Source organism: Lygodium microphyllum, chromosome 9 (genome assembly GCF_053477565.2).
Source record: "Lygodium microphyllum isolate KBCC chromosome 9, Lygodium_microphyllum_v1.1.10, whole genome shotgun sequence".
NCBI classification, from domain to species: domain Eukaryota; kingdom Viridiplantae; phylum Streptophyta; class Polypodiopsida; order Schizaeales; family Lygodiaceae; genus Lygodium; species Lygodium microphyllum.
Genome location: NC_141143.1, coordinates 6,575,123 through 6,600,399, shown reverse-complemented (window position 1 = coordinate 6,600,399; position 25,277 = coordinate 6,575,123). Strand labels below are relative to the sequence as shown.

Genomic DNA, 25,277 nt, shown 5'->3' with positions numbered 1-25,277 from the left:
TTTAGACAGGAGAGCAGCACGGTGCGTCTCTGATTTCAACAGAACCTCAAAAAACCCCCGGGAGCCAACAAAAATCTCTTCAACGCATTCCCCTTGTAGCAGACTGTGCAGCCACTGGCGAATACGGGAAAGCAGCGGGATTCGACCAGTGAAGAAGAGTATCACAGCGCGATCATAAAATACCGAAAAGGAGCGAAGGACAGTTTTTGGGTCGACGGTGGCGTCCAGAACATCGTCAGGTGCTGAGTCGGAAAAGGCTTCCTGATTATGTTGAACGTAATCGCCAAGCAACGTGTTGGCAAATTCCAGCAAATGCTCCCAGTCAACATCCTCGGAGTCCACAGGATCCGAAGCAACCTGAGCATAGGAACGATCCTGAGGAACACCTATCTCTTCCGAAGTATGCTTGGTACGTTTACCCGCAGGCTGAATGTCGGGACCAGGGGGCATCTCTTCGTTGCACGGAACCATGTCCTCAGGTTCCTCGGCATCAGAATCCGGGCCAAGTGCTGCCACTGTTTGGTCTATGAAATCCAGATCCAAACCAGCCATCGTGTGACAATTTGATCTTGAAAGAGGACTGACCCTGTCTCTCTCCCGCTCTCTCTCTCGCCCGCTGGTCTGTACAGAGGCGATGTCCAGGGGTGTACTTTGCAAAGACAGCTAATGAAAGCTGAGCTGTACCTGTCACCGTGCAGGGGCAGAAGGGCGAAACAAAGGCCTGTCGGTCGCAACGGCAGGACGGGACAGGCTGTGGTGCCGGGCAGGGATCCGTCAGGTCAAGGGACAGGGCAGCAAGGGCGGCCGTGGACAGGGCGTCTGACGCAGGGCGTCAGGGGTGGCTGTGGACAGGGCGCCACGCGAAGAAGGCATTGACGGCGGCAGGCGCAGGGCGTCAGGAACAGAGCGCGATGGGTTTCATTGGCGGCGCAGGGAGAAAGCTCGAAGAAGGTCGAGGACGGACGAATCTGCAGACGTCGACGGGGCTGAGGAGGCGCGAGTGACAGGCGAGCAGCAACGGACCGTCAGGCGAGCAGCGACGTAGTGTCAGGCAGCGACGGGGCGGACGCGAGCGCGCGAGGAAGACAGACGAGTCTTCAGTCTGCGACAGCACAGATGAAGGCGACGCGAGGGCGTGCAGGACCAGGCGAGGGCAGGGCGGCACGACGCAGGGGCACCATCGCTTCTCTTCTCTCTCTCTCTCTCTCTCTCTCTCTATATATATATATATATATATATATATATATATATATATATATATATATATATATATATATTCAGTTTTTAGATTCATTTTAATTTTAGTAGATCTCAGCCTCATATTCGGATACATTTATTTATTTCATGTTACTTCACTTCAATTTTACTGTGCTGAGATGACATTGGATATAGATGTATTGGTTTTTGTCTCATAGGCCACATTGGCCTTTTGCAAACGTTAATAAATCTTTATTACTTTCTTTCTTTCTGACAGTCTTTAAAGGGTGGCATATTAAGCTGTTTAACTAGTTATGCACATGGCTTTTAAAAACGTACAGCCAATCACATACATGTTAGACCTAAAAAATGCGATTGCATTTAAATCATAGTTTTAAAAATCATGGGTAAACAAATAAATAGGAAGAAAGTCAAGTCATGTATGTGTACAGGAGCTCCTACCTCTCCTACCATCTAAAATATTCAACATAGGGTTACTATGAACTTATGAAGGGATCTACAATGCATCTATGATGGCATCTCCTGAGGTAAGGCTGTCCGCCAACAATGTCCAATGGTAATGGGATATGATAGCCCCAATCCTCAAACAGTCTCACAAGTGACAACTAGTATCAAGAAGCAGGGCTGCCTACCTCCACAGCTCTAAATCAGACAACAATTAAAACAAAGAAGTTTCCTTAATTATCCAAAGCCATTGCTTTTGAGCACTCCAATGACTTTCTATAGAAGGAAACCTTTTTTTTTTAAGAGAGAAAGAGAGAGAGAGAAATCATAAGCACAATAATACTAACTTATCAAAGAAAACAAGAAAAGAAAAGGGTTTGACCTTGGGTTGTAGTAATATCCCATGCTATCGAAAGAATGCAATCATCAAGAACACTATACCCCAAAAGTTCCAACTCATCCAAATCTGAAGATCCACATTTGAGGAAGTACAACCTTCCATCTGATTTACAGACAGCCACAAGTTGGTTGGAGTTTTTATCAAATGATACCTGCAGTAAAAAATGCTAGATTTACACATATCAAAAATTTCTTGATGGTAAGTTTTTTGTGTACTGCTGCTTAATACTTATCTATTATATGACCCAATTTCACAACGCCCATAAAGACATTCTTCTTTAATGAGTTATATGCCAGTGCACCCCATAATGAAATCTTCTATGAGGTTATAATTTCGGCAGCCATGTGTCAAAAGTGCAGCTCCCATTAGGGTGAACCATGCCCATATTAAAGAGCATAATTCTAGTACTCTTCCTTGCAAGGCTCTAGGCACCAATTCTGTGATTCTCTCAAACATGTTTTGTCATTCCATGGACACTGTTTCATTAGCATAATCTATTGAGAACATCCTGCATTTGGACTCATGTTGGCAATTCCAATATTTCCCACCAACATTATAAGTGTTTTGAGTTTTTGCTTCAACAAATAAAGATTCTAGGACAAATCGCATACAAAATACTGACCTTATCTAATGGAGAAGTATGGAGCTTATTTTGAAACACAATTGCTGAGCGCCCCATTGAGTCCACTTTGAACATACACAAGCAACCATTTGCTGAGCATGTCACAGCAGTACTCTATACAACAAAGAATCTAAGTTAATGGTTTACCAAAACCAAATGAAAAAGAGAGATGCTTGAAAAAAACTATAATCACTTTTCAGTTCCTAAACACTGTTCATGTTCAGTCAAAAGTGCTTCTGCACAAGGAAACATTCCCAACTTAGGAGCAGGTGTTTTTTGAAAACTATCAAACTTTTTGATTTGTGAGAATGATCAAATTTTGTGATTACATATCAATCCAGAAGAGAGTTCAGCAGTTAGCTTACTAGATACAGACCACAAGAAGCTGCTCTCACTGTGCTTGCAGATGCATCCTGCCATTGTGCTCAACCCAACCCTCTCCCTTCTGCTTTCTACTTCCTCTCATGCTTTTCTACTTGCTAGTTATCCTCTCTCTGACCATTTCCTCTTCATCTCACTTTTCCTCCCTCTATTAGAAAGAGACTACAAAGTGGCCTGAAGCTCAAGCAACAGTGAATGATAATACTAAGGAGACGGTCAGTTTTATCATGAAGCAGATTGTTTACCATTTTGGTCCACCTAAGGAGATAGTGTCTGATCGAGGGACACACTTCCTGAATAAGGTTATAGTAGCCTTGACAAAAGCTTTGAAGATTAAACACTTCCTGAATCCACAAGCAAATGGTCAAGTTGACAGTACGAATAAACAACTTGTAGGGATCTTATCCAAGATAGTGTTTGAAAGTAAGCGAGATTGGGATAAGAAATTGTATGTGGCAGTTTGGGCTTACACTATTACATTCAAGAGAGCTACAAGTCACACCCCATTCAAGGTGGTGTATGGGAAAGAGTGTGTCTTACTATTAGAAATAGAGCTGCCCACCACTGTGTAACATCAGCCCACTTTCCCATCTCCGGCTCCACTTGCTACTATCACTTTGTGCACCCCTTCCTCGTCCTTCACAACTGCCGCACTTTTATGCATGTTTTTGAATTCCAATCCTATCATATCTGTTAGCTGGTACCCATTGGACTTCAGCCTTCACAGAAATCTTAGAAGAATCACATCCCTTTATGACTCAATGTACACCGCATATGAAATTTTGTATAGCATAGAAACAGCCTTTTATCATGTACAAGGCAGTTTATTTTTCACTATTGTGACTTGGGATTTTTTCTACAAGCTTTTTGTTTGGAGGCTTCTTGGACTTATTCTGGAGACTTTTTGTCTCAAGACCTTCTGGACCGAGCAGAGTCTGAAGCAGAATGGACCAGACCTGGACCTTCTCAAGGGGTCACCCTGTGCCAAAAAAATTTTGGGCCACCTTGCATGTCTTGAGTGTCAAAAAATAACTAAGGGACCAAAGAGATAGTAGGGTTTGCGAAGAGAAACACAATGTGTATACGGCAAACATTGAGAGAGGAGAAACTCAAAAACACAAGAAGAACACCACGATGATGCACTGAATCATGCTATGAAGGAAAGCTGATATAGCGGAGCTGAAGCTCAAAAGATGACTCCACTATCCTATCTGACTCAAGCGGCAGCACTTGTGGGGAATTTGCACAATGAACGGAGCAAAGGGCACTCACTAGAAGGTGAAGGACAGCTATTCAGGGAGCGAACCGCACTCCTTAGATTTAATTGAAGATGAGGAAGATGATCACCGACTATTGAGGGAGCAAACTGCAGTCCTCAGATGCGGGGAGATGGCTTGGGTAGCAAACGCAAATCCCAAGGTGTGTCAGAGCTGTCAAATGCAGGGAAACCAGCCCAGATGCTAACGCCAAGTAGGAGATGATGACACCAGATGATGGAGGGCCTTCCAAGCTGCAAAATGCAAATACGTGGGGCTGAAAAGGCTGATGCCAAGGGGAGAAAGCTAACTAGGTGGAGCTGAAGAATCCAAGCTGAAAACGCAGATGTGGGCAGCACTGAAGATGACTCCAGCAGTAGGATGAGTAACGCCAAGTGGAGAATCCCAAAACACAAGCAGCGTGATGGCCGCCAGGTAGGAGATGATGTCGCCAGATGTCAGATGATGATGCCAATAGGGTGAGGCCTTCGAACACAGCCTAAAAGGTAATGGAAATAGGGCCCTGAAAGAGAAGAGGAAGGGTGGCCATGAGCTGCGATGTCCTCCAGTAGGGGTATGGGCAACAGTGGAGTGGAGAGAGAAGAGTGTCAAAGTGACAAATGAAGAGGGGTAAAGAATGACTTAACTAGGGTAAGAATGAATGAAGCAATGGCCTATTTATAGGCAGAACTGTCTAGGGTGGCACATCACTATGTGGACACCCACTAAAAAGTGACCAAAATGTGGACACAGCCCTTGTTGGGGCTGAATGAAGTGTGTAAACTGAAGAAGTCATTACTTTGCACCCCCTCTTAGGCACAAAAAGGGATGATGAAAAAAGAGCAAAGAGAGATACGAAGAAGATGTAGAGGGTGCCAAAGATCCAAGATTGCCACCTAAAAGATACCCTATAGTAAGGAATAGTAGACAAAATGAACTATGGAACCTCACTCCACCTCAAGAGAGAAGCCACTAGCTCAGTAACTCTCTACTCCAAGAAATTCGAAAGTGTTGTCACCAAGTCGTGGTTGAACCTCCAAGGCCCTAATCTAGGCAATACCTAAAGATCCTAGGTCTCAATAGGAGAAATGACTGTGCGAAGACAGCCATCCCCAAAAAGTCCATGGTGTGGAAGAACTTCATGATGAGTAGGTGCCCCTCTGAGGGGGGAGAGGCAAGGGCCCCCCTGGAAGCCGAAGAAGGAGGTGTTGAGCTAAAAAGGCATTAGCTTGGCTTAAACAAGCCCAAAACACGCTTAACTAATGAATAAACGTTCTTATTTTAAAAAAGAAACGCGATCCTAAAGAGTTATTGTGTCCCACATACAAATCCCTAATTTGGGTGCCCCAAACTTTCTAAAAATAGGCATGTAGCCCACCACTCTCCCTTAATCTTATTTTTACAAGTTTCAAGAGCCGTAATCTCTACTGTCCACACCCCATTCGCAGAGGACATCGCAGTCAGAGCTTCCCCCAGTTATATGCTACCATCTGGCGCCTAATTCCAACCTTCACCTTCATTTTGTTTGCTGTCGCCACCTTCCCACATCTCTCGCCTGGCCTTGGAGTTATCACCTACAAATAGATCGTTGTGTTGTTGATGTCATCATTTGTTGCTGTCGCCATCAATCTAGAGCTGCTACCCTCACATTCTCTCTCCTCCCTAGGCTGCGTTTATTGTTTTTGGCTGCTACCCTAAATTTCTCTCTCCTCTATCTGCTGCGTCATCATCTGTTGTTATCACCATCAGTCTAGAGCTGCTACCCTGACATTCTCTCTCCTCCCTAGGCTGTGTTTATTGTTTTTGGCTGCCACCCTAACTTTCTCTCTCCTCTATCTACTACGTTTGCATCTAACAATTGTTTTTGGCTGCCACCCTAACTTTCTCTCTCCTCTATCTACTACGTTTGCATCTCCCTAGGCTGTGTTTATTGTTTTTGGCTGCCACCCTAACTTTCTCTCTCCTCTATCTACTACGTTTGCATCTAACAATTGTTGCACGGTTTTTCTCTCTCCTCGAGTACCTATGTTTTTAGTTTTTCTCTCTCGTGTACTGCCCTATGCATCAGATCTATCCTTCCCTTGCTGCATTTACTAGTGTTCAACACACAAAAGCTGTCTTTGCTACGATTCGAAATCCATTTGGAGTACGACAACTCTACAACTCTTAACCTTTTCCTTGATCCTAGAGATACAATAGTTCGAGATTCAGTATTCACTACATAGTGTGTGTGCTACATGAGCATTGTATATTCAATATTCATTCATTTCATTATTCATTGTGTTCACTGTCTTTGAGTTACCCTAACTCTATTCTGTATTTATTAGTATGTGCTCTGTCCTGCAATTGGTTTTGTTTTTTCTGAGTTTAGAACATTTCTTCACAGGAGTAGCCCCATTTGAGGGCAAAGAGTGTACATCCCCCTCGTCAAGAAATAGGGAATCTAAAAACTCATGGATCACACACTCTGAATCATCTAATGATAACGGAAGTGCTACTACACATGTTGAAGAAGATATCCAAGGTGTCGAATACATTAAAGAACTCCGAGAGATGGTTGCTCGAACCTGAGTAGTCGAGCGTGGGAAAAGGTAAGGCTCATGCTGAGGCAAGGGTGGGAGCCAAGGGTGGGAGCCAAGGGTGGACAACAGTCGATATCTCTCAATGGAGTGGACTACATAGCCAACATAATGAAAGGACTCAAAAAACCATTGTCTCTCGAAGGAGCGGACTACCACGGGTATGGTATCCAACAATCATTGTCTCCCTGTGGAGCAAACTACAAAACCACAAGTTATCGAGGTGGCATTCCTAAAATCCGAGAAAATGTAAAAGCAACCTCCGTAGCGCATTGCGGCCGTCACAAGGAGGCCATGATGCCTGATGATCCTCGTTTGGCTCGATAGGGCTTAGTACACATCAAATGTGTCTTATTGCCTTAAGCATAAACACCTAAAAGCTGGTGCAGAATAAACTCTATGGCCAAGAAGGGAGACATGGCACATCGAGTGTTGGGGAGTAGCAGCATATACTCCCACGGTGTGAGGGAGGATAGGATCGAAGCTCAGCATAAAAAACCAATAGACAGTAGAGAGTGAAGCACAACACCCAATGGAATAGACTAAAAGAGTGTAAACTGAAAGTACAAGGTACAGCCCTTAAACCTTAGGGTTGTAGGGGAGTGTTCACACCCAAACACGGTAAGTGCCCATAAGTGTGTATCATAAGCACATACGAAATAATACAATAAGTCTAGGGGAAAAAACCACTCCTACCGAGAGTAAAAAATGCCCCAGTGTCCTACTGATCACCGGCACTCCTATGTGAGCGTAAGCGTAAGTGAGGTATGAGTGAAATACCCAACAAACCCCCCTGGAGTGAAAAATGATCAAGAGTACAAGGATCATCCACCACCAAAGGAGATCAAATTTAAAGCATTGCGAAATGCTTCAAATTTTTTTGGAGGAAGAGCTTTGGTGAAGATGTTTGCCACATTGTTGGTGGTAGGACAATAGACAAGGCTGATATCACCTACATGTAGCCTCTCTCTGACAAAGTGATAATGCATCTCAATGTGTTTCATACGTGCATGAAACACTGGGTTCCATGCCACTGCAATGGCACTCTGACTGTTAGTGAACAAAGGAGTAGGCTCCATACAGAATACATCCAGATCAGCAAGCAAGTGTCTAATCCATACGCATTCAACTGTGGTAGCGAAAGCTACCTTGTATTCAACTTCATATGACGATGTGGCAACAATAGACTGTTTCTTGCTAAGCCAAGATATGCAAGACGAGCCAAGAAAGAAAACAATTGCCACTAGTGGAGTTACGTGAATCATAATCACCAGCCCAATCAGAATCACTATAAGCATGTAACTGCAGTGGTCCCCCCTTGGCATAAAGCAATCCAAGAGATCTAGTACCCTGCAAGTAACAGAAGACACCCTTAACAGCTTGCCAATGCGACATTCGTGGCTGATGCATATATCTTCTCATGGCTAAAACTGCAAATTGTATGTCTAGCCTAGTGTTGCATAAGTAAATAAGACATCCAACTGCTAGGGATATGTGTGTATGTCCAACAAATAACTGTCATCATGTAATGACACTTTAAGTCCAGCTTCCATTGGTGTACAAACTGGCTTGCAATCTTGTAAGCCAAACTTCTCAAGAAGTTTACCAATGTATCTTGACTGTGATAACCCAATACCTCTAGCATCATGTATAAACTGAACGCCCAAGTAATAATGCAAAGACCCCAAGTCTGACATGTCAAAACTTCGCTGCAAATTTTATTTAAATGCTGAAATCTGATCAGCATTTGTCCGTGTAAGCAAGAGATCATCAACATAAAGACAAATGATCAGCATGGATTCCCCCTCTTTACATACATAAAGGGTAGACTCAGATGAGTTGTTTATGAACCCTTGGCTAAACAAGAGAGCATCTATCTTTGCATATCAAGCTTTAGGAGATTGTTTCAAACAATAGAACTATTAGTTCAGCTTGCAAACCAAGTGTTCCAAGCCCTCAACTGCAAAACCAATGGGTTGTTGTACATATACTTCCTCATGAAGTTTCCCATGAAAAAATGCAGTTTTAACATCCAACTGATCCACAGTCCATCCATAATGACCAACCAAAGCAACCATAGACCTCATGGTCGTCATACGGAAAGTAGGAGCAAATGTCTCCTCATAGTCAATGCCTTTTTTCTGTACATAGCCTTTAGCTACAAACCTTGCCAGGTATTTGTCAATGGATCCATCTGCACTCCGTTTTAGCTTGTAGATCCATTTTGTTCCAATGGCTTTCTTCCCAAAGGGCAAAGACACGAAATCCCATGTTTGATTCTTAGCAATAGAATCCAATTCAGCTTGCATTGCTGCCATCCAATGCACCCTTTGTTCTGCATCCTCAAAACATTTAGGCTCCTCATTATCAACTGTGCTTGCTGCCATAACAAACTCCTTGGTATATGCAGTATCATGCATACGAGCCTGCCTTCTAGTACAACCAGCCATGGGTGCATCCAGATGACTATTTTCCATAGTATATAAATACTATCTAGGCATTTCTCTTGCCTCCTGATTGTGCATAAGCTCTTGCTGAATTTCAGTGTCAGCACTTTGTTGAATATTCAGATCAGCCAATGGCTGATTTTCTGCATTTTCCAAAGGAGCATCTGGCTAAACATTGAGTTCACTTGCTGAAACTCCAGCTGAATCACCAAATGTAATGGGCAGCAGCCCTTCAAATACATCACAGGCAGCCTGCTATGTGTCTAAACCAGCCACAGACAATTCTGATTTTTCATCAAATAGTACATCCCTACTGACAAACACCTTTTTAGAAACAGGATCATAGAGTCTATAGCCTTTTGCTCTTACTACTATATCCCACAAAAATGCATTTGACAGCCTTGTTATCTAACTTTTTTTTTAACAGCTGTGGAATGTATGCATATGCAAGGCATCCAAAGGTAGAAAAGGGTCCAACAGAAGGTTTCCGGCTGTTCCAAGCCTCAAAAGGTGTAATTTTCTTCAAAGCCTTGGTGGGGTATCTGTTCAGAACATGGCAAGCACACATAATTGCTTCCATCCAAAAATTGTGTGGAAAGCTCTTTGCTTTCAGCATACATCTGGCCATCTCGATGAGTGACCAATTCTTCCTCTCTGCAATCCCATTTTGCTGTGGAGTATAAGCAATAGTATACTGATAGACAATGCCCTTCTACTTCAAAAAAGAATTCGGCATAGAGGACATGTATTCCCCCCCTTGGTGCAAACAGAGTCTAAATTTTACAACTAGGCTCGTTTTCAAGAAGTGCAACAAAAGCCAAGAATCCATCATTTACTTCTGACTTTTTTACCAAATAGTGGACCCAGCTAAATCAAGTAAAGTCATCAATAAAGATCACAAAACAGTAACATTCTCCCAATGACTTTGTTTGCATAGGCCCACATACATCTGAATGCAGTAAGTGCAATCTAGTTGTTGCTCTAAAAGCAACATCATGGGGAAACAAAAAACGATGCATTTTTCCCAAAATACATCCTTCGCACAAGTGCTTAGGAGGTGTCTCCAGTAGAGGTAATCCATCTAGCATCTATGTATGCTGTAAGAGAATCAAGCTACCAAAGTTTACATGCCCCATCCTAGCATGCCATAACTCTGCCTGTATCATAGCAAGAGTAAGAGTGGATGCCAAGTACGCTGACTGATCAACTGAAAGATCATCCAACTCATATAACCCATGACATAAAGTGCCTGTCAAGACTAAAGTCATGTGTTCTTTGTCTCTCACCATACATCTGTCATCATCAAATGTGATCTGCAATCCACAACGTGCCAAAGAAGAAATAGAGAGTAGATTCTTCTTTATGCCTGGCACAAATAAAGCATCCTGTAGATGGAGAATAGAGCCATCAATGGTTGTGAGCACAATCTCCCCAATACCTCTAACAAGGTATGATTCATTGTTGGCACACTGTACACGCTTGCCAACTAGAGCTGCACCAACAGAAGCAAATAAATCTGCGCAAGATGTCATGTGTCTAGATGCACCACTACCAAAAAACCAAGTGCCTGCATCCTCAGTACAGCTGAATGCTCAATCTGCCCAAGAGGTGTCATAACTGCATGTGTAAAAACAATAGTTCCTATCTGCAACAAAGGATGCGGACTCAGTAGCAGTGAAAGGAGCATTAGAAACAGACATTCCTGACTCCTTTTTCTTCTCCTTGGCAATGCGCTTTCTGCACTCAATGATGTAGTGGCCTGGCTTCTTGCATGACATTTGCCCTTTTTGGCTTGCGTGCCCCCTTGTTTTTTGTTTGCCTCTGATGTGCCAGAAGTCCCAGAACTCTGTGGAGCATTCTTCACTTGGCTGCCTTTGCCTTTCTGTCTAGCCATAAAAGTCTGCTCAGAGGCTATAGCATCCACACCACTATTCCTTCGTATTTTCTCCTCCTCTAGAACCAAACTGACTAACTGAAGAAAAGTGATTGGCTGCGCAGCAATCCCCATGGTGAGGTTTAAGGCTGTATGAAAAGCCAAATAGGAAGGAGGTAATGAGTTCAAAAGTGGTAGATATCATCTATGCATCTGAATAGTACTCATCAACATTCATGAGTTGCTCTCGCAAGTCCTGAATTTTGTTCAAGTGATCCTGAATAGAATCACCTTCATTCATTTTCATTGTCTCTAGCTCTTCCTTTAAGAAAGAGATGCGAGTCTCATTCTTGTTTGCAAACATCTGCTCCAAAGTTAGACAAGCTTCTCGTGAAGAAGCTGTTGAACGAATGTGGGGGATGATTGATCGTTGAACTGCCAATGCAATCAGTAACAAAGCCTGTGCATCCTGTGTATCCCATGCTTTTTGAGTTGTTCTTCTTTGGGGAAGTGGCTGAAGTAGAGCAGGCTGAGGTGCCCGTGGTGCACGTCCTCCTAGAGGAGGAGTAGCTGGAGCAACAACGAGTTTCTTCTCCACTGACATAATCCCAAAGATTTTTCGCCACAAGTATATTCTTCATCATGAAGGACCAAAGTGAATAGTTATTTCCATCCAATCTGTCCTCCTTGGATACATAGGTGAAAACATCTCCTCCCTAATTTACCACGATTTTCAATTACCAAAAAATGCAAAAGAGCAATGTCGAAGCAGGACTACACTGGAAATCTGAAAATTTCCAGAAATTGCAGAAAATAACTTTCTGCAATTAGTATACAGAGGTGCACTCTATCAAAACTGTTTGTTCTGCACGCAGTCCAACGTGCAATCAGTGTTCAGCAACGCGGTACCAACAAAATCCCCAAAATTTCTTGCCTCAGGTTTGTTAAAACAGTCGGTTAGTGACTGTAACTGCAGTGCGTATGCCAATGTTCCCAGAAAACATAAAAGCCCCAAAAAAAATTTATGAATGTGTCCAGAAATCGCATTTAATGTGTCCCAGACACATTTGCTGACTTTTGTGTCTATGGCGTGGAAACCTCTGCTTCCAGGAATTGCAAGAAATTAAAATTTAAAAAAAAACCATAAAAATTGCACAAAGATGAGTTGATTGGCGGTGTTTCAGTCGGGAACGACTGGCAGCGTTTCAGTCAGCGCTTCAGGAGCTGGCGACGTCAGACGTGGTGCTTCAGACCAACGGGCGGGCAATGCTCAACAAGCAGATGTCGCAAGTGAGGGGTAGCGGGAGTATAGATGGGCTACAAGAGTGGGCACCACTGTTGCTGGCGAGCAGAAGCTGCAAGAGATATGTTGGACGTCGCAGATAGCGTGACTGACAAGCAGCGCAACTAGGACAGGGGCGACTCACGCAAAGGCTACGTATCGCAGCTCGCAAAGCTGTCGTTGCAACTGGCGTTTAAGAGACCTGGCAGGTGCAGGGCTACCTGCTGATAGACCGGTGGCTGCTGTGGCAAACCTGAAGGTCTGTGTCGAGGACTGAGCAAGAAGCTCCCCGGAGGCTGAGCGGAGCTGAGGAGAACCTGAGCTTTAGCTGAACAAAACCTGAGCTAAACAGAGCCAATGCTCTGATACCAAATGTGAGGGAGGACAGGATCGAAGCTCAGCACAAAAAACTAGTAGATAGTAGAGAGTGAAGCACGACACCCAATGGAATAGACTGAAAGAATGTCAACTAAAAGTACAAGGTACAACCCTTAAACCTTAGGGTTGTAGGGGGGTGTTCACACCCAAACATAGTAAGTGCCCATAAGTGTGTGTCATAAGCACATATGAAATAATACCGTAAGTCTGGGGGGAAAACCTCTCCTACCGAGAGTAAAAAATATCCCAGTGTCCTATTGATCACCGACACTCCTATGTGGGCGTAGGCGTAAGTGAGGCGTGAGTGAAATACCCAACAAGGTCCATGTCAGCAAGCATCGGTGGAAGGTCCAGTGATGCCACAAGACAAGCACCTAGTGGTGTATCCATCTAGTTGTGGAGAAGCCATAGCACTGGAGTGTCAACCTGTAAAAGAAAGGGTGGATAGGAGAGGAAGAGAAGGGTATCTCTGTCTCCAGGTGATGCAACAACGGAAGGGGAAAAATCAATAGATGATGCTGAATTTGCAACCTATCTTTGCCTTCTCTGATGCACAGGATCTTCAGGGCTCACTGAACACCTCTCGTTGTCATATCATGTCAAAAAATGACTAAGAGACCAAAGAGACAATAAGCTTTCCGAGGAGAAACGCAGTGTGTGTACAGCAAACACTAAGAGAGAAGAGAAACTCAAAAACACAAGATGAACATGGTGATGATGCATTGAATCAAACTATGAAGGAAAGTTGATATAGCAGAGCCAAAGCTCAAAACAGTACTACAATGTCCTGTTTGACTTAGGCGACAGCACCTGTGGGAATCTGCATAGTGAAGGGAACGAAACGCAGTCCTCTGGGCAATGAGCTATCAAAGTAATCACTAGAAGATGAAGGAGAACTATTGAGGGAGCAAATTGCAGTCCTAAGATGCCATTGGAGATGAGAAAGATGATCACCAATTGTCGAGGGAGCAAACCATAGTCCTCAAATGCCAGGGAGATGGCTTGGGCAACAAACGCAAATCCCAAAGTGTGGGGGAGCTATCAAACAAAAGGAAAGCAGCCCAAATGTTGACACCCGGCAAGAGATGACGATGCCAAATGATGGAGGATCTCCCAAGCTACACGGCTAAAGAAGCTGACACCAGGGGGAGAGAGCTAACGCTAGGTAGAGTAGAAGGATCCAAGCTGAAAACGCAGATGTGGACAGCACTGCACATGATGCCCACAACCTCTGATGAGTGACACTAAGTAGAGAATCCCAAAATGCAAGCAATGTGATGGCTGCCAGGTGGGAGATGATGTTGCCAAATGTTAGATGATGATGCCAACAGGATGGAGCCTTCAAACACAGCCTAGAAGGTGATGGGAACAAGATGCCTAAAGGAGAAGAGGAAGGGTGGCCATGAACTGCGATGTCCTTCAGTAGGGGTATGGGTAATAGTGGAGTGGAGAGGGAAGAGTGTCGAAGTGATGAAGGAAGAGGGGTGAAGGATTGAAGTGGAGTAAGAATAAATGAAGTGACAGCCTATTTATAGGCATAAGTTGTCTAGGGTGGCATACCACTGTGTGGGCACCCACTAAAAAGGTGACCAAAATGTGGATACCATCCCTTTCGGGGGATGTCAATGTGAAACCCTAAATGAAGTGTGTAAACTGAAGAAATGGTTTCTCAACATTGAGATATCTTCTCTCCACAGCCCCAAGCTGTCTCCAAATATTGCAATGTAGATTTATGCTCCCATTGCTCCCCTCTTCATCTTTAAAGAAAAGGGAAAAACCATTGTAACACAAAGCATTGAGCTAATAAAAGTGTGCAATTTTGTAGGTGTTGTGATGTATTGTACTTCTTCTCTCCACTCCACTCCATTGTGTATCTTTTGTGTACTCCACTCCACTCTACGCTTTGCACAGACTTTGCCACACTATATTTCACTTCCATCTCACAACCTCACTCTAGCCTTCTCTTCCCTTCCCGTGAGACTCCTCTCTCTTCTAGACTTCTCACCTCTTCCTCCAAACTTCTCCAAACTTGTCTTTCTCCAAACTTCTCTTCTCTAGACTTCTCGCCCCTTTTCTCTAGAGATGTGTCTCTGCAACACCCTCTCTCTCCTCTTTTCTCCAAACTCCTATCTCCAATCCTACTGACATCTTCTATAGACTGACTATGAGAGCACGAAGAGATCAAAGCTCAGTTTTGAGAGTGGAGTAGACAATGTAGAGTGTGAGAGCACCACACCCAATGCAATATCTAAAGTGTAAGGTGCAAGTACAAAGTACAACCCTTAAACCTTAGGGTTGTAATGTTAGACAGGATAGTCGTATGGAAGAGGACATGTCAGCAGTCGAATAGTTTACTATCTGCGCAAGCAGCATACAGGTGCCACGTGGCAAAGCAGGTATAGGCGCCACTTTTTATGGGCAATCAGACAGATTTTGCACTTATTAAGGTGCAGTCAGCTGCATTTCATGCAGCCGACCTGCTGCTGGTGATTGCTCTTTTCCTGGCTATAAATAGCCAGCCCCTGGTACACACTTCTATTGTCATTCAATCTTTGTCCTATACTTCCGTATCGCTACACTCTGACATGGTATCAGAGCGGTGAAGATGGATTGACTGAGGGCTGAACCTATCTGAAGAGGAGATCTCATCGCGACACAAGCCTGCGTTTCCAAGATTCGAGGGTGAGCGGGAGGGCTGCGCATCGGATCAATGAAGCGAGCGTGAGCGTGCGGGAAAGAAGTCTAATCGGTGAATTTGCTGCAGGTTATTGCTGTTCAAAGGGAAGGAAGGCTGCATTTGAGGCCTTCCATTGCGTAGAACCCGTATCAAGAGGCCTGAGAGGTGTCTGCATCTCATAAAAGACAACATGACGGCTGCGTAGAACCTGCTGGGCATCTAAATCCCAAAACTTGTAAGCCGTAAAGTCACCATCTCCATAACCAAGAAATATGCATCTGCGTGACATAGGCTATGTGGCATACTGACAAATGTCTGGCAGCCAAACATCCTCAAGTGATCATAGGAGGGTCTCATGCCACTCCATGCCTCATGCGAAGTAATAACATCCAAAGAGAAACACGACGTCCGATTAACCAAGTAGACTGCCGTCATAAGGGCCTCAGCCCGAAAGCCATAAGACAACCTAGCTGTGGTAAGCATAGAAGCAACCTTTGCCTGTAAAGTCAGGCACATGCCATGAGCAATCCCATAATACCATGGGCATAAGAAATCAATGCCATATTGCTGACAAGAGATCCGTAATCTGGGAGAGATAGCATGACTCTTATAATCCATCTGCAAGCATCTAGGCCTGCTACCAGCAGAATCCATAAACCTATCAAGCATAGTAACATCATCCTCAATCCGTACCAAAGGGTAAGCCCAAATACGGTGGGTAGCATAATCCATGAAGGTCACAAAACACGGCGCTCCACCAAGTGACTGGGAAGGCATAGGTCCATATACTGCAACATGGACTAGATCTAGAGGAGCATGCCTCACATGATCGCCATAAGCCAAAGAGGCTCTGCACAGACCATGAGTACAATGAGAGCAAGTAGCATAGGGAAGAGCAAGCAATAAGCCCATATCACATAAAGCATCCATCTCAGTGTGTCGTACATGGCCTAGGCGACAATGCCATAACAATGCATGTGGTATCTGCATAACTGCAACCATAGAATCTCCCACATGAGAGACATGCACATAGAATGTCTTATCCGTGAAGGCATTTTTGGCCAAGGCAACAGGAGTGGGTATTGTGGTGGAAAGGAGTACACTTGGAAATGGGTCCCAGAGTGCCCACCAAGCATATGAGAAGTGTGCATGGTGGATCCAAATGTTTGCATGGGATGGCTAGGCATGCGCATTTTTGCCACGGGAATACCCCAAAGTGGAGGCCTAGGGACATGCGAGCAGAGGATGGAAATCCCTATGTAGGAGTGGCCCACGGAAAGTGTGATGACACAACATAAGAAGAGGATGGAAATCCTTGCAGGTCATGGTGTGTGGTTAGCTGGGGCTAGTGAGGGGAATATCCATCACAACCGTCCCAATGGAAAAAGAAATACCGACATGGGGAAAAGTAAAGGGAATTGTGTTAGAGAGTGTCATTCCCTATAACCAAGCCCCATAGTGCAAAAGTGGTTTGTGAAAAAGGGTAGGTGACAGTGTTAAGAGGTGGAATTCTCCCTAATGAAGCACCGTGCTGTGAAGTGGTAGAGAAGGGTGAATATGGAATAGAGAATGAGAATGTGCTAGGAGCGGAGACAAAAGGTCCAACTCCCAGCGTGGAAGAGGCAAATGTGGAATGTAAGCCAAGGTTTTGAAATGAGTGTGATATGGCTTCAAGAGAAGAGGATGGGATGGGAGGGAGAGAAGAAGAGTAATTGACTTGCTCAAATGAAACAAAAGATGTAGGTATACCTGATGATGACTATCTGCTTCGTGAGCTCCCTCTATTAAGATTTACATACATTTGACCATCCGGATCCTGCACGCCAAAATGCAAAATAGGAGAGAGTTTTGATTTGAACAACTCAAAAGGATTGTACAAACCTGACACAGGGCTTGGCCAAAATGATGAAGATGGATCACCAGTCGTCCCAAATGTCATATTGCATCCATGATTAGAAAGGTGGCTAGCCTCAGCAACTAGTCCAAAAGAAGTAGCAATACTAGAATAAGGGATGTCTTATGGTCCATACTTGTTGCATAGGTACTCCTCAAACTCCTCCTCTATGAGGTTAATGAAATCTGAAATATTTGGCATGGGTGTAAACATAGAGGGTGATGGTGAGTGTAAATATGGAGTGTCGTCTTCCTTGCAGAGTCTATAATGCCTCCTCAGGGCCTCCAATGATGGAGAAGCCTGATAAGACATCATGGGGTCACAAGAAGAAGGTGTACGTGACATTGTGATTCAATTACGAGTTGTATTGTGTGTCTCGTGCAAAGACTAGCACTCCACAATATCCATAGGATACTCTTTATAAGAGTACCAACTCTGATACCATGTGAAGAAGATTGTGGAGGCACTGCTAGGGTTTGCATTGAGGAAACACAGAGTGTACGACCACGATAGAAGCACAATGAGAACAACGCAAACACAGAAAGTGAAACTCAAACCCTAAACACAAAACTCAAATACAAACAGAAGAAGAGAGAGAGAGAACACAACTCTGAAGTGAATGAATGTTGTAAATGAAGGGCAGAGCAGTGTGTCAAAGAGTGACGTCTGCCGGAGACGGATCTCAAGTCTATGACAATGAGTCAGAGTATAGGATGAAGAGGATGCAGCAAACGCAAGCATCAGGAGGGCCTGGAGCACCAAACATAAGCAGAACAGGTGTGGAAGAGGGAAAGCAGTTGTCACCTAATATGGAGGAAGCTGTTGTGCGATGTGGAGGTGTTGTCCCCTGATTTGGAGGGGCTAGCACTTGACGTGGAGAAACCGAACGCAAGTTGAAGATGCAATCACCAAGGTCAGGCAGCTCCAATCGCAAGCAGAGGAGGGTCAGAAAACTATTGCCAATGCTGATGGAAGAGCGCTAGATGCAGAGGAAGGTGTGGCAGCAGTCATTGAGGCTAGACAACCACATGTGTGGACTGATGGCTGAAATCTACACTCAAGGGTGAGAGACCTACACAAAAAGGGATTAAGACTGAATGGGGCCAGCCTGTCTATTTATAGATGAGGATGGACCCTCCCAAATTAGGGTTCACTGAACTCTCTCGAACCGCACCCGTTTTAGGGTTTTCATTATATTAAGCTTGTATTGGGGCTGTTTAAGTGGCTAACCAGCATGGAATGTATTTCTTAGCTCAACACTAAGCACATCTCTGAGTTCTCTTCTTTTGCAATGTTCTCTTTTTCTCTCTTCTATCTTGTGTTCAGCAGTTTATTTCACCACTTCTTTATGCTTCCATTGCTGCACCACTTTGGCATATCCAACCCAAATAGAGGATCTTAGACGTACACCCCATAAGCTCACCACCTTGCTTCAGGGTCTTGCATATATCAATCATGGCAGTCCCCCCCTCAGATATAAGGGAGGCTTGGACCACTTTGCTGGACTTTATCACAAAACAGCTGGTGTCTTTCTTTGGCTTAAAGCTTTGAGGAGTCTAGAAACAGGCACTGAGCTAGAACACAGCTAAGAACCAAGGGCCTGCTTGAGATGCAAAGCACTTGAAGAGACATATAGCCATTGCATTTTGGATTGCCAGAGAGGCTCCCAAGAGGTCTGGAGCAAAGCTCTTCAACTGGTCCTTCGGGGCACTCATGGAGAGATTATCGTCACCAGGGGAGGTTTGGGCTTGGTGATTACAAATAGAGGGCCAGACTGTGGTTACAAGGACTTTCGAGGAGCATATCTGATAACAACACTGGAGAGCAGATGAGCATTATGCACTGTCCGGTTTTCTCTCAGGCATAGTACACTGCATGACACTGCCATAGATGGGAGCTAAACTCTAGTTATATTGCCCAACACATTTGAGTGACGAGATGCAGTCAGGCCATTGCACAGCAGCACATTACCAATTCTGAGACCCTACCCATATTGGGGCAAAGATCATGCAGAATGTGACTGGTACATGGGCGAGCGCATATGAAGGTATAAAAGGGGCCTTCTTGATGCATATGATATGTGCACCTTCTTCCATCTGTGGACTCCCTATAATGTTTGGCATTACAGACTGACAATTTGACTCTTTTCACAGCCCTTGCACTAGACATGAAGACCACAACCTGGGAGATGCCTATCCAGATGTTCATTCTAATTCGTATCCGAGGGCTCTTTGTATTGTATTTTTAGCTTAGGGATATTTGTCACAGGTTGTTTTTGATAAAGTTCTCTTTTAGCTAGGCCATCAAAATCAATGATTTAAACATCAAATAAAATCTATCACGGATCCAGTTAAGGTGCTCTTGAAAAAAATTGAACCTGAATATGAATCCTCAAACATAGGTTTTCGTTACTCCTCAGTACTTACAGTTCCTTCATGACTATCTATGCATAACTGGGAAAATTTGAAACAATGTCGAGAAAGTTCTTTTCCACGATCAGCTTCCCATACTCGCATTGTCCCATCTTGACCAGCAGTAAGAATAAACTTTCCAGCACTGCTCAGAATGTATAAGAGATATAAATAGTAGCAACATTCAACATTCCAAACAATTGAAATTAAAATCTCAAAAAGTCCTCAATCTTCGGTCAACAAGGAGACAACAAATAAACTACTTCAAGAAACAGTGACGTTTGATGCAAAACATGAAAGTACTTTTAAGATTTATGTGAATGACTCTGTTCAGTGCTACCCTAGTGCTTGAGAACAAAATTGATCTGAGGCTTTGAGAACGTTTGCACCCTCCTTGACATGCATGGTCTAGAAAGTGCAAGTTCCAAGAGACTGCACTTTCTGTATACTAGGTTTTTGAAGGTTCAAAGACTCCAGACACTGAAACCACACGAAATCAGGAGAATTGTTTAACAAAATGCAACATAAAAACCTTATGCCTCCATTGTCCTTCTGGACATCAAGACTTAAGCAATCGAGAGGACAACTCACTTGTTAATCTCTGATACCTAAGGTCCATAAACATCAGATTAACTTGAGTAAACATTCATATGCATGGCCATTCACCCTCCATACGGTTAGAGAGAACCTTGAATAGCAGGAAAAGTATCTCCTTGCACAGTTGGTACTGGTGCCAGAACCGAGTAACCTGCAAATGGATCTATGACCAATTGGTTGGTGCAGGAAGTGACCTGTCAATGGATCTATAGGTGCCAGAATTGGTCAATGAATTATCTAAAGCTATGCCCAGTAGAGAAAGGCTTCCTGAGATGGAAAACTCAGAGGCACAAAGAAGTTAAATTTTGAATGTTGTCTAGAATCAGTTAGACTTGATACAGTGGACATCAATGTCAGTGTAATGTACCAGCTCACAGGCATTTCTCTGAACCTTTCATTGAAGATAGCATTTGACTTTCAAATCACATACAAGAGAAAATCATAAGAAAACTGCAAATAAGACCCAGAAGACTCCCTTGTAAATCCTTTGAATAAACAATATGCAAGAAAACGGACACTTATGAGACATCTCAAAAGGAACACAGTACACATCCAAAAAACTGCTAAAGATAATGGTCTCCTTACTCATGAGAAACATAAATTACAGGCAAACTCTTTCAGTGTAATTCTACATCTTTTATTTCCTTGTTTCTTTCAAATGCCAGGAAAGAATGAAACTTACCAAAGGGCAGCAAATCCAAGAACTGCCCCATTATGATATGCACTCCTCCACCCAACAGCAGCCAAATTTTCTGTGAAAATTTTACCGGATTGCCCCAAAAGCATTGAAGCCAAATTTTCTTTATTTACCTTTATTGATATAATATACCCACTTGCTGCACCAATGACAAGTAGTGTCTGATCTACATTATACATCATGTTTGTGACATCTGGAACATCAAGATTCATGGAATATACAGTAGTAGACATGGTCTTTGTATATGGCATGTTCTCAGAACGAGCATGCACAGTGGAATCAATCCTGGGTCCATGCGTGCTGTCTCCAATATTATCTTGCTCTACTTCGACTGTAGAAGAGCTGGAGGTTGAACGTGCATCAGTATCAGCGGCATCTGGATGGGATGATGCTGAATTTAACACTGATTTGGTTGTATCTTCCAAAGGCGGCAAAGATAGCCAGTGTACACGTCCACCCAATTCTACAATCACAAGATGTTGCTCTCCCACACAAATCGATGCAATCTGCTCTGAGCTTTGTGTGACTCTTAACACCTGCCATCCCTCACCCATCCTCAAAGCTGGAGAACCATTTTTCGCTCCCATTTCCATGGCTCTCTGCCCATCTTTGACAAGATCACATAGAGAAGACAGTTGTGGTTCATCATCACTATCTGTTGGAACTATTTGAGGCCTGAAGTTCACATCAAACAACAGAACCTCTCCTTTAAGACCGCCTGTGTATATTCTCTGTCCATCCTCAGACCATATATGGCAATGAGGCTCATATGGTTGTGCCATCAAAATTTTGGATGAAAAAGTCGTTCTCTGTGCTTCAAATAATTATGGCCCTAGTTATTGTACAGTTATCTTAAAATCAGAAAAAGCAGAGAGCTGTTAACAACTTAAAGATGACTAGAGGCATCGTGCTTTCATACATGGAAATTATGATCATGTGTCCAGATAGAAATGTGTCCCAAGCCACTAACACAGATTTGATCAGAGTTTGTAGGATTGAAGCTTGCAAACTCAGCAACTGACTCTAGATTACCTTCTGCAAGTTTCAGGGGTTCTGTTCCTTGCAGATCCCAAAGGCACTTTAATAAACATACAAAAGAGCAGAGATGTCCTGTTAGTATGAAACAGCTTCAAACACAATAAAACAAAAATAATCAGTGCTTTCTTTTATACTGTATGGATGAAACTTCAAACGGTCCTATACGAAAATATAGGATGCAGTTATAAAGACAAAGAAATGCAATTTATAGCAATAAATGTGTACCAATCTAAAGTCTGGTTCACAGGATGCTGTAACCAGCCGTGACCCATCTTTTGAGAATGCAAGAGCAGAAACTTCTATGTCTGCAATATCTGTGAAAGGAAATTTACGAAACAAAATGAGTCTATGATAAGTTCAATCATAGGTAAAGTTGATCAATGCAGGAAATGACATAGTGAACCTGTAATCTTGGCAAAAGTTTGTTGTTTGCCACAATCGTGGACATGAACTGATGGATGGAGACCCTGCATTGGAAGTCATATGAGATGCTAGAAACACTAGCTCTGAAAAGAAAGAACACATTCACTAGGGATTAACAGATTAGACATAGCCACTCAAGCACCAGCTTTTTCTTTTTTATGGAATGCTTCTTTTAGGGGGGTGCTTGTTCCTGTATTGCCAAATAAGAACAAGCACCCAAACGTAGTGCTTCAGAGCACATCCTCTTTCTCTTTTTAGCATGAACAGATACTTCATTTTATTGAAACACAACAAGCTATCATGCTACAAGAATCCAGGAAACAGAAGCAGGAGGCCTCAACAAAAACCCTTCCAAAGCATGGCTGCATAGGAGAAGTAATTATTTATACAACATAAAAAGGCAGAAAGCTATAGAGGTGGCTGATCATGCCAAAGAAGAATAGTAATTATTTCAGCTACCAAAACCATAGTGTCAGATACATTGTCCACACATAGCTTAATACCCAACACAATGTGATATGCTCAACAGTTAACTTTTATGTATTTTGGCACATTAAAGCTTGTAAAATTACATGGCACAACAAACAGTATTTCAGCAATAGTCCAGGTGCTCCCTTCTCTGTGATTCATTCTGCATACTCCTACATCAGGCTCCATTGGAGAGAGGGAGCTGGTCCCAGTGCTCACACAGTTCATGGCCCACTATTGTTTCTCTAATGTCTCTTATCTTGATATATGGATTTCATTTCACAAGCATCTCCTTTCTTCTAAGTTCTCTTTGCAGTGTTCTTCTTTCTTCACAATGTTTCTCTTTTCTCCTCTCATGTTGTGCAGCCTATTACAGCAGATTCCCACACTTCCATCGCTGCACCCACTTCTGACGTGGTATCAGATTTCTGGTTGGGGTCCTAACCCTGGCCAGGTATCAGCCATTTGAGTTGTGCTGGTGCTCTTTTTTGCTGTTGCAGGTCTGCATTTTACCTCTACTGCTGCTGATTGGACCTGTGTTACACTGCTTCAATTGTTCTATTACTTGGGTAACTAACTACTGCAGAATTTTTTACTGTTTCTAGGCTCAAATTCCTGTGTTTATTATAGCATCCATCTATGTTTTGCTCCTCCACTTCCTCTACAGGCAGGATAACTGCATTTACTGCCTTGCTAACCTGTGTTTTTGTCATCAGCATCTGCAATTTCTGTTTTCTGCTCCTGTGCAGGGCTAAGTGACAATGTTTTCAGGCTGGTTTCTGCTTCTATTGGCTGTGGTCACAGACTTGGGATCTGTCTCCGGTGGACATCACTCTCCAACACACTACTCTACCCTTGGGCACATTGTATACTCTTACATTCATTTACAGCATTCATTTGTTAGCCTGCTCTTCTTCAATCTCAGTCTGTCATCTCCTGGTTGTGAGCTCCTGTCAGAGTCTGACAGGAGACAGAGGAGCTCTGTCAGGACAGTTTTGTGGCTGCTCTAGGCAGCATGCAGTTCTGGTTTGTTCCAGCCCAATCTGGGCTGTTTTTTGCCCTGACTGCCCATTTTTCTGGGCAGTCGGACCAGTTCTGGTCAGTCGGACCAGATCTGGCCATAGTCGGCCAGATCTGGCTGGTCGGCCAGTTTGGCTGGTCGGCCAGTTTGCTGGCTGGGGGCTATTTATAGCAGCCCCCCTAGTCAATACAGCATTCACTCTGTGCAGGTACAGCACTGCTCCCTCCGTCTCCGTCTCCGGCATTGGTGTTGCCTCTGCTTCCAGTCTGTCCTGGTTCCCTCACTAACGCTCCGGGCTGCGTGCAGGGACTGTTCTGTCCATTCCAGTGTATTCAGCATTCATCTCAGTCAGTGCAGACTTTCTTCCTTCATTCTCTGCTTCCTCTCTCCTCTCCTCTGTGTTCGTGTTCTTCTTTCGCTGCGCACTCTCACATGGTATCATCGCCTGATTGAGAGCACGGAGGACGAGAGAAATACCTTACTGCTGCTGCCAACAGATCCACAACAGCCAGGCGATTGCTTCAGGCGGCTGCCAACAGGTCCATCCCAGCCAAGCGACTGCATCAGGAGGCTGTACTGCCTGCGTTTGCTGCCAGGCGACCTCTTCTGCTGCAGGGCGACCTCCCTTCAGGCTGCGTTTTGCTGCTCTGCAAGTCGCTTCTACCCCAGGCTGCTCCTTTCCTGCAGGCGACCTTTGTCTGGGCTGGTTCCCGGTGCTGGTGGTCTCTTTTCTGGTGTTCGACATCAGATCTATTTGCGTTTTGTAGATCCAGGTGTTTGTAGGCACTCTCTGCCTGCGTCTTGGTGGTTGGTGACCACATTGCTGGTCCTATTTCGTCAGCGGCACAATTTTCTTTGGTATTTTGCAGATTGGAAGATGTCTTACCAGTTTTCAGGCTTTGAAGACTCAGAGGATGAGCTTCTTTCTCATCATTCCTCTGAGCGGAGGCGGGACTATCGTGAAGTTCGACATCGGGAAGACCCTCCTCGCACTCGTCCTTCTTCAGTCCGTGCATCTCGGAGGGTTCCATCTACTTTGAAGGTTTCTTCAGTGAAGACTGCATCAGATGTGCGGATGCCTTCCTTGATTCCCTCTATACAGGTGCCGATTCTCCCTTCCTTTCCGAAGGAAGACAAGTTGGATGGTTCCAACTACTCCCTATGGTCATGC

The 25,277-nt window shown here is 43.9% G+C and overlaps 1 protein-coding gene across 14 annotated transcripts in view; it reads right to left on the bottom strand.

Annotated features, from left to right (window-relative positions):
• Positions 1 to 25,277, bottom strand: part of LOC148030783 (uncharacterized) — a 385,751-nt gene that overhangs the window by 342,659 nt on the left and 17,815 nt on the right. For all 14 annotated transcript variants that reach the window (XM_087684297.1, XM_087684298.1, XM_087684294.1 and 11 more), the window contains exons 3-9: positions 22,598 to 22,661; positions 22,420 to 22,508; positions 22,076 to 22,234; positions 21,142 to 21,965; positions 19,878 to 20,007; positions 2,685 to 2,798; positions 2,045 to 2,213 (exon numbers count right to left, since the gene is read on the bottom strand). In XM_087684297.1, coding sequence (XP_087540423.1) covers positions 2,045 to 2,213; positions 2,685 to 2,798; positions 19,878 to 20,007; positions 21,142 to 21,965; positions 22,076 to 22,234; positions 22,420 to 22,508; positions 22,598 to 22,661 — 1,549 coding nt within the window. The remainder of the gene's footprint in view (positions 1 to 2,044; positions 2,214 to 2,684; positions 2,799 to 19,877; positions 20,008 to 21,141; positions 21,966 to 22,075; positions 22,235 to 22,419; positions 22,509 to 22,597; positions 22,662 to 25,277) is intronic.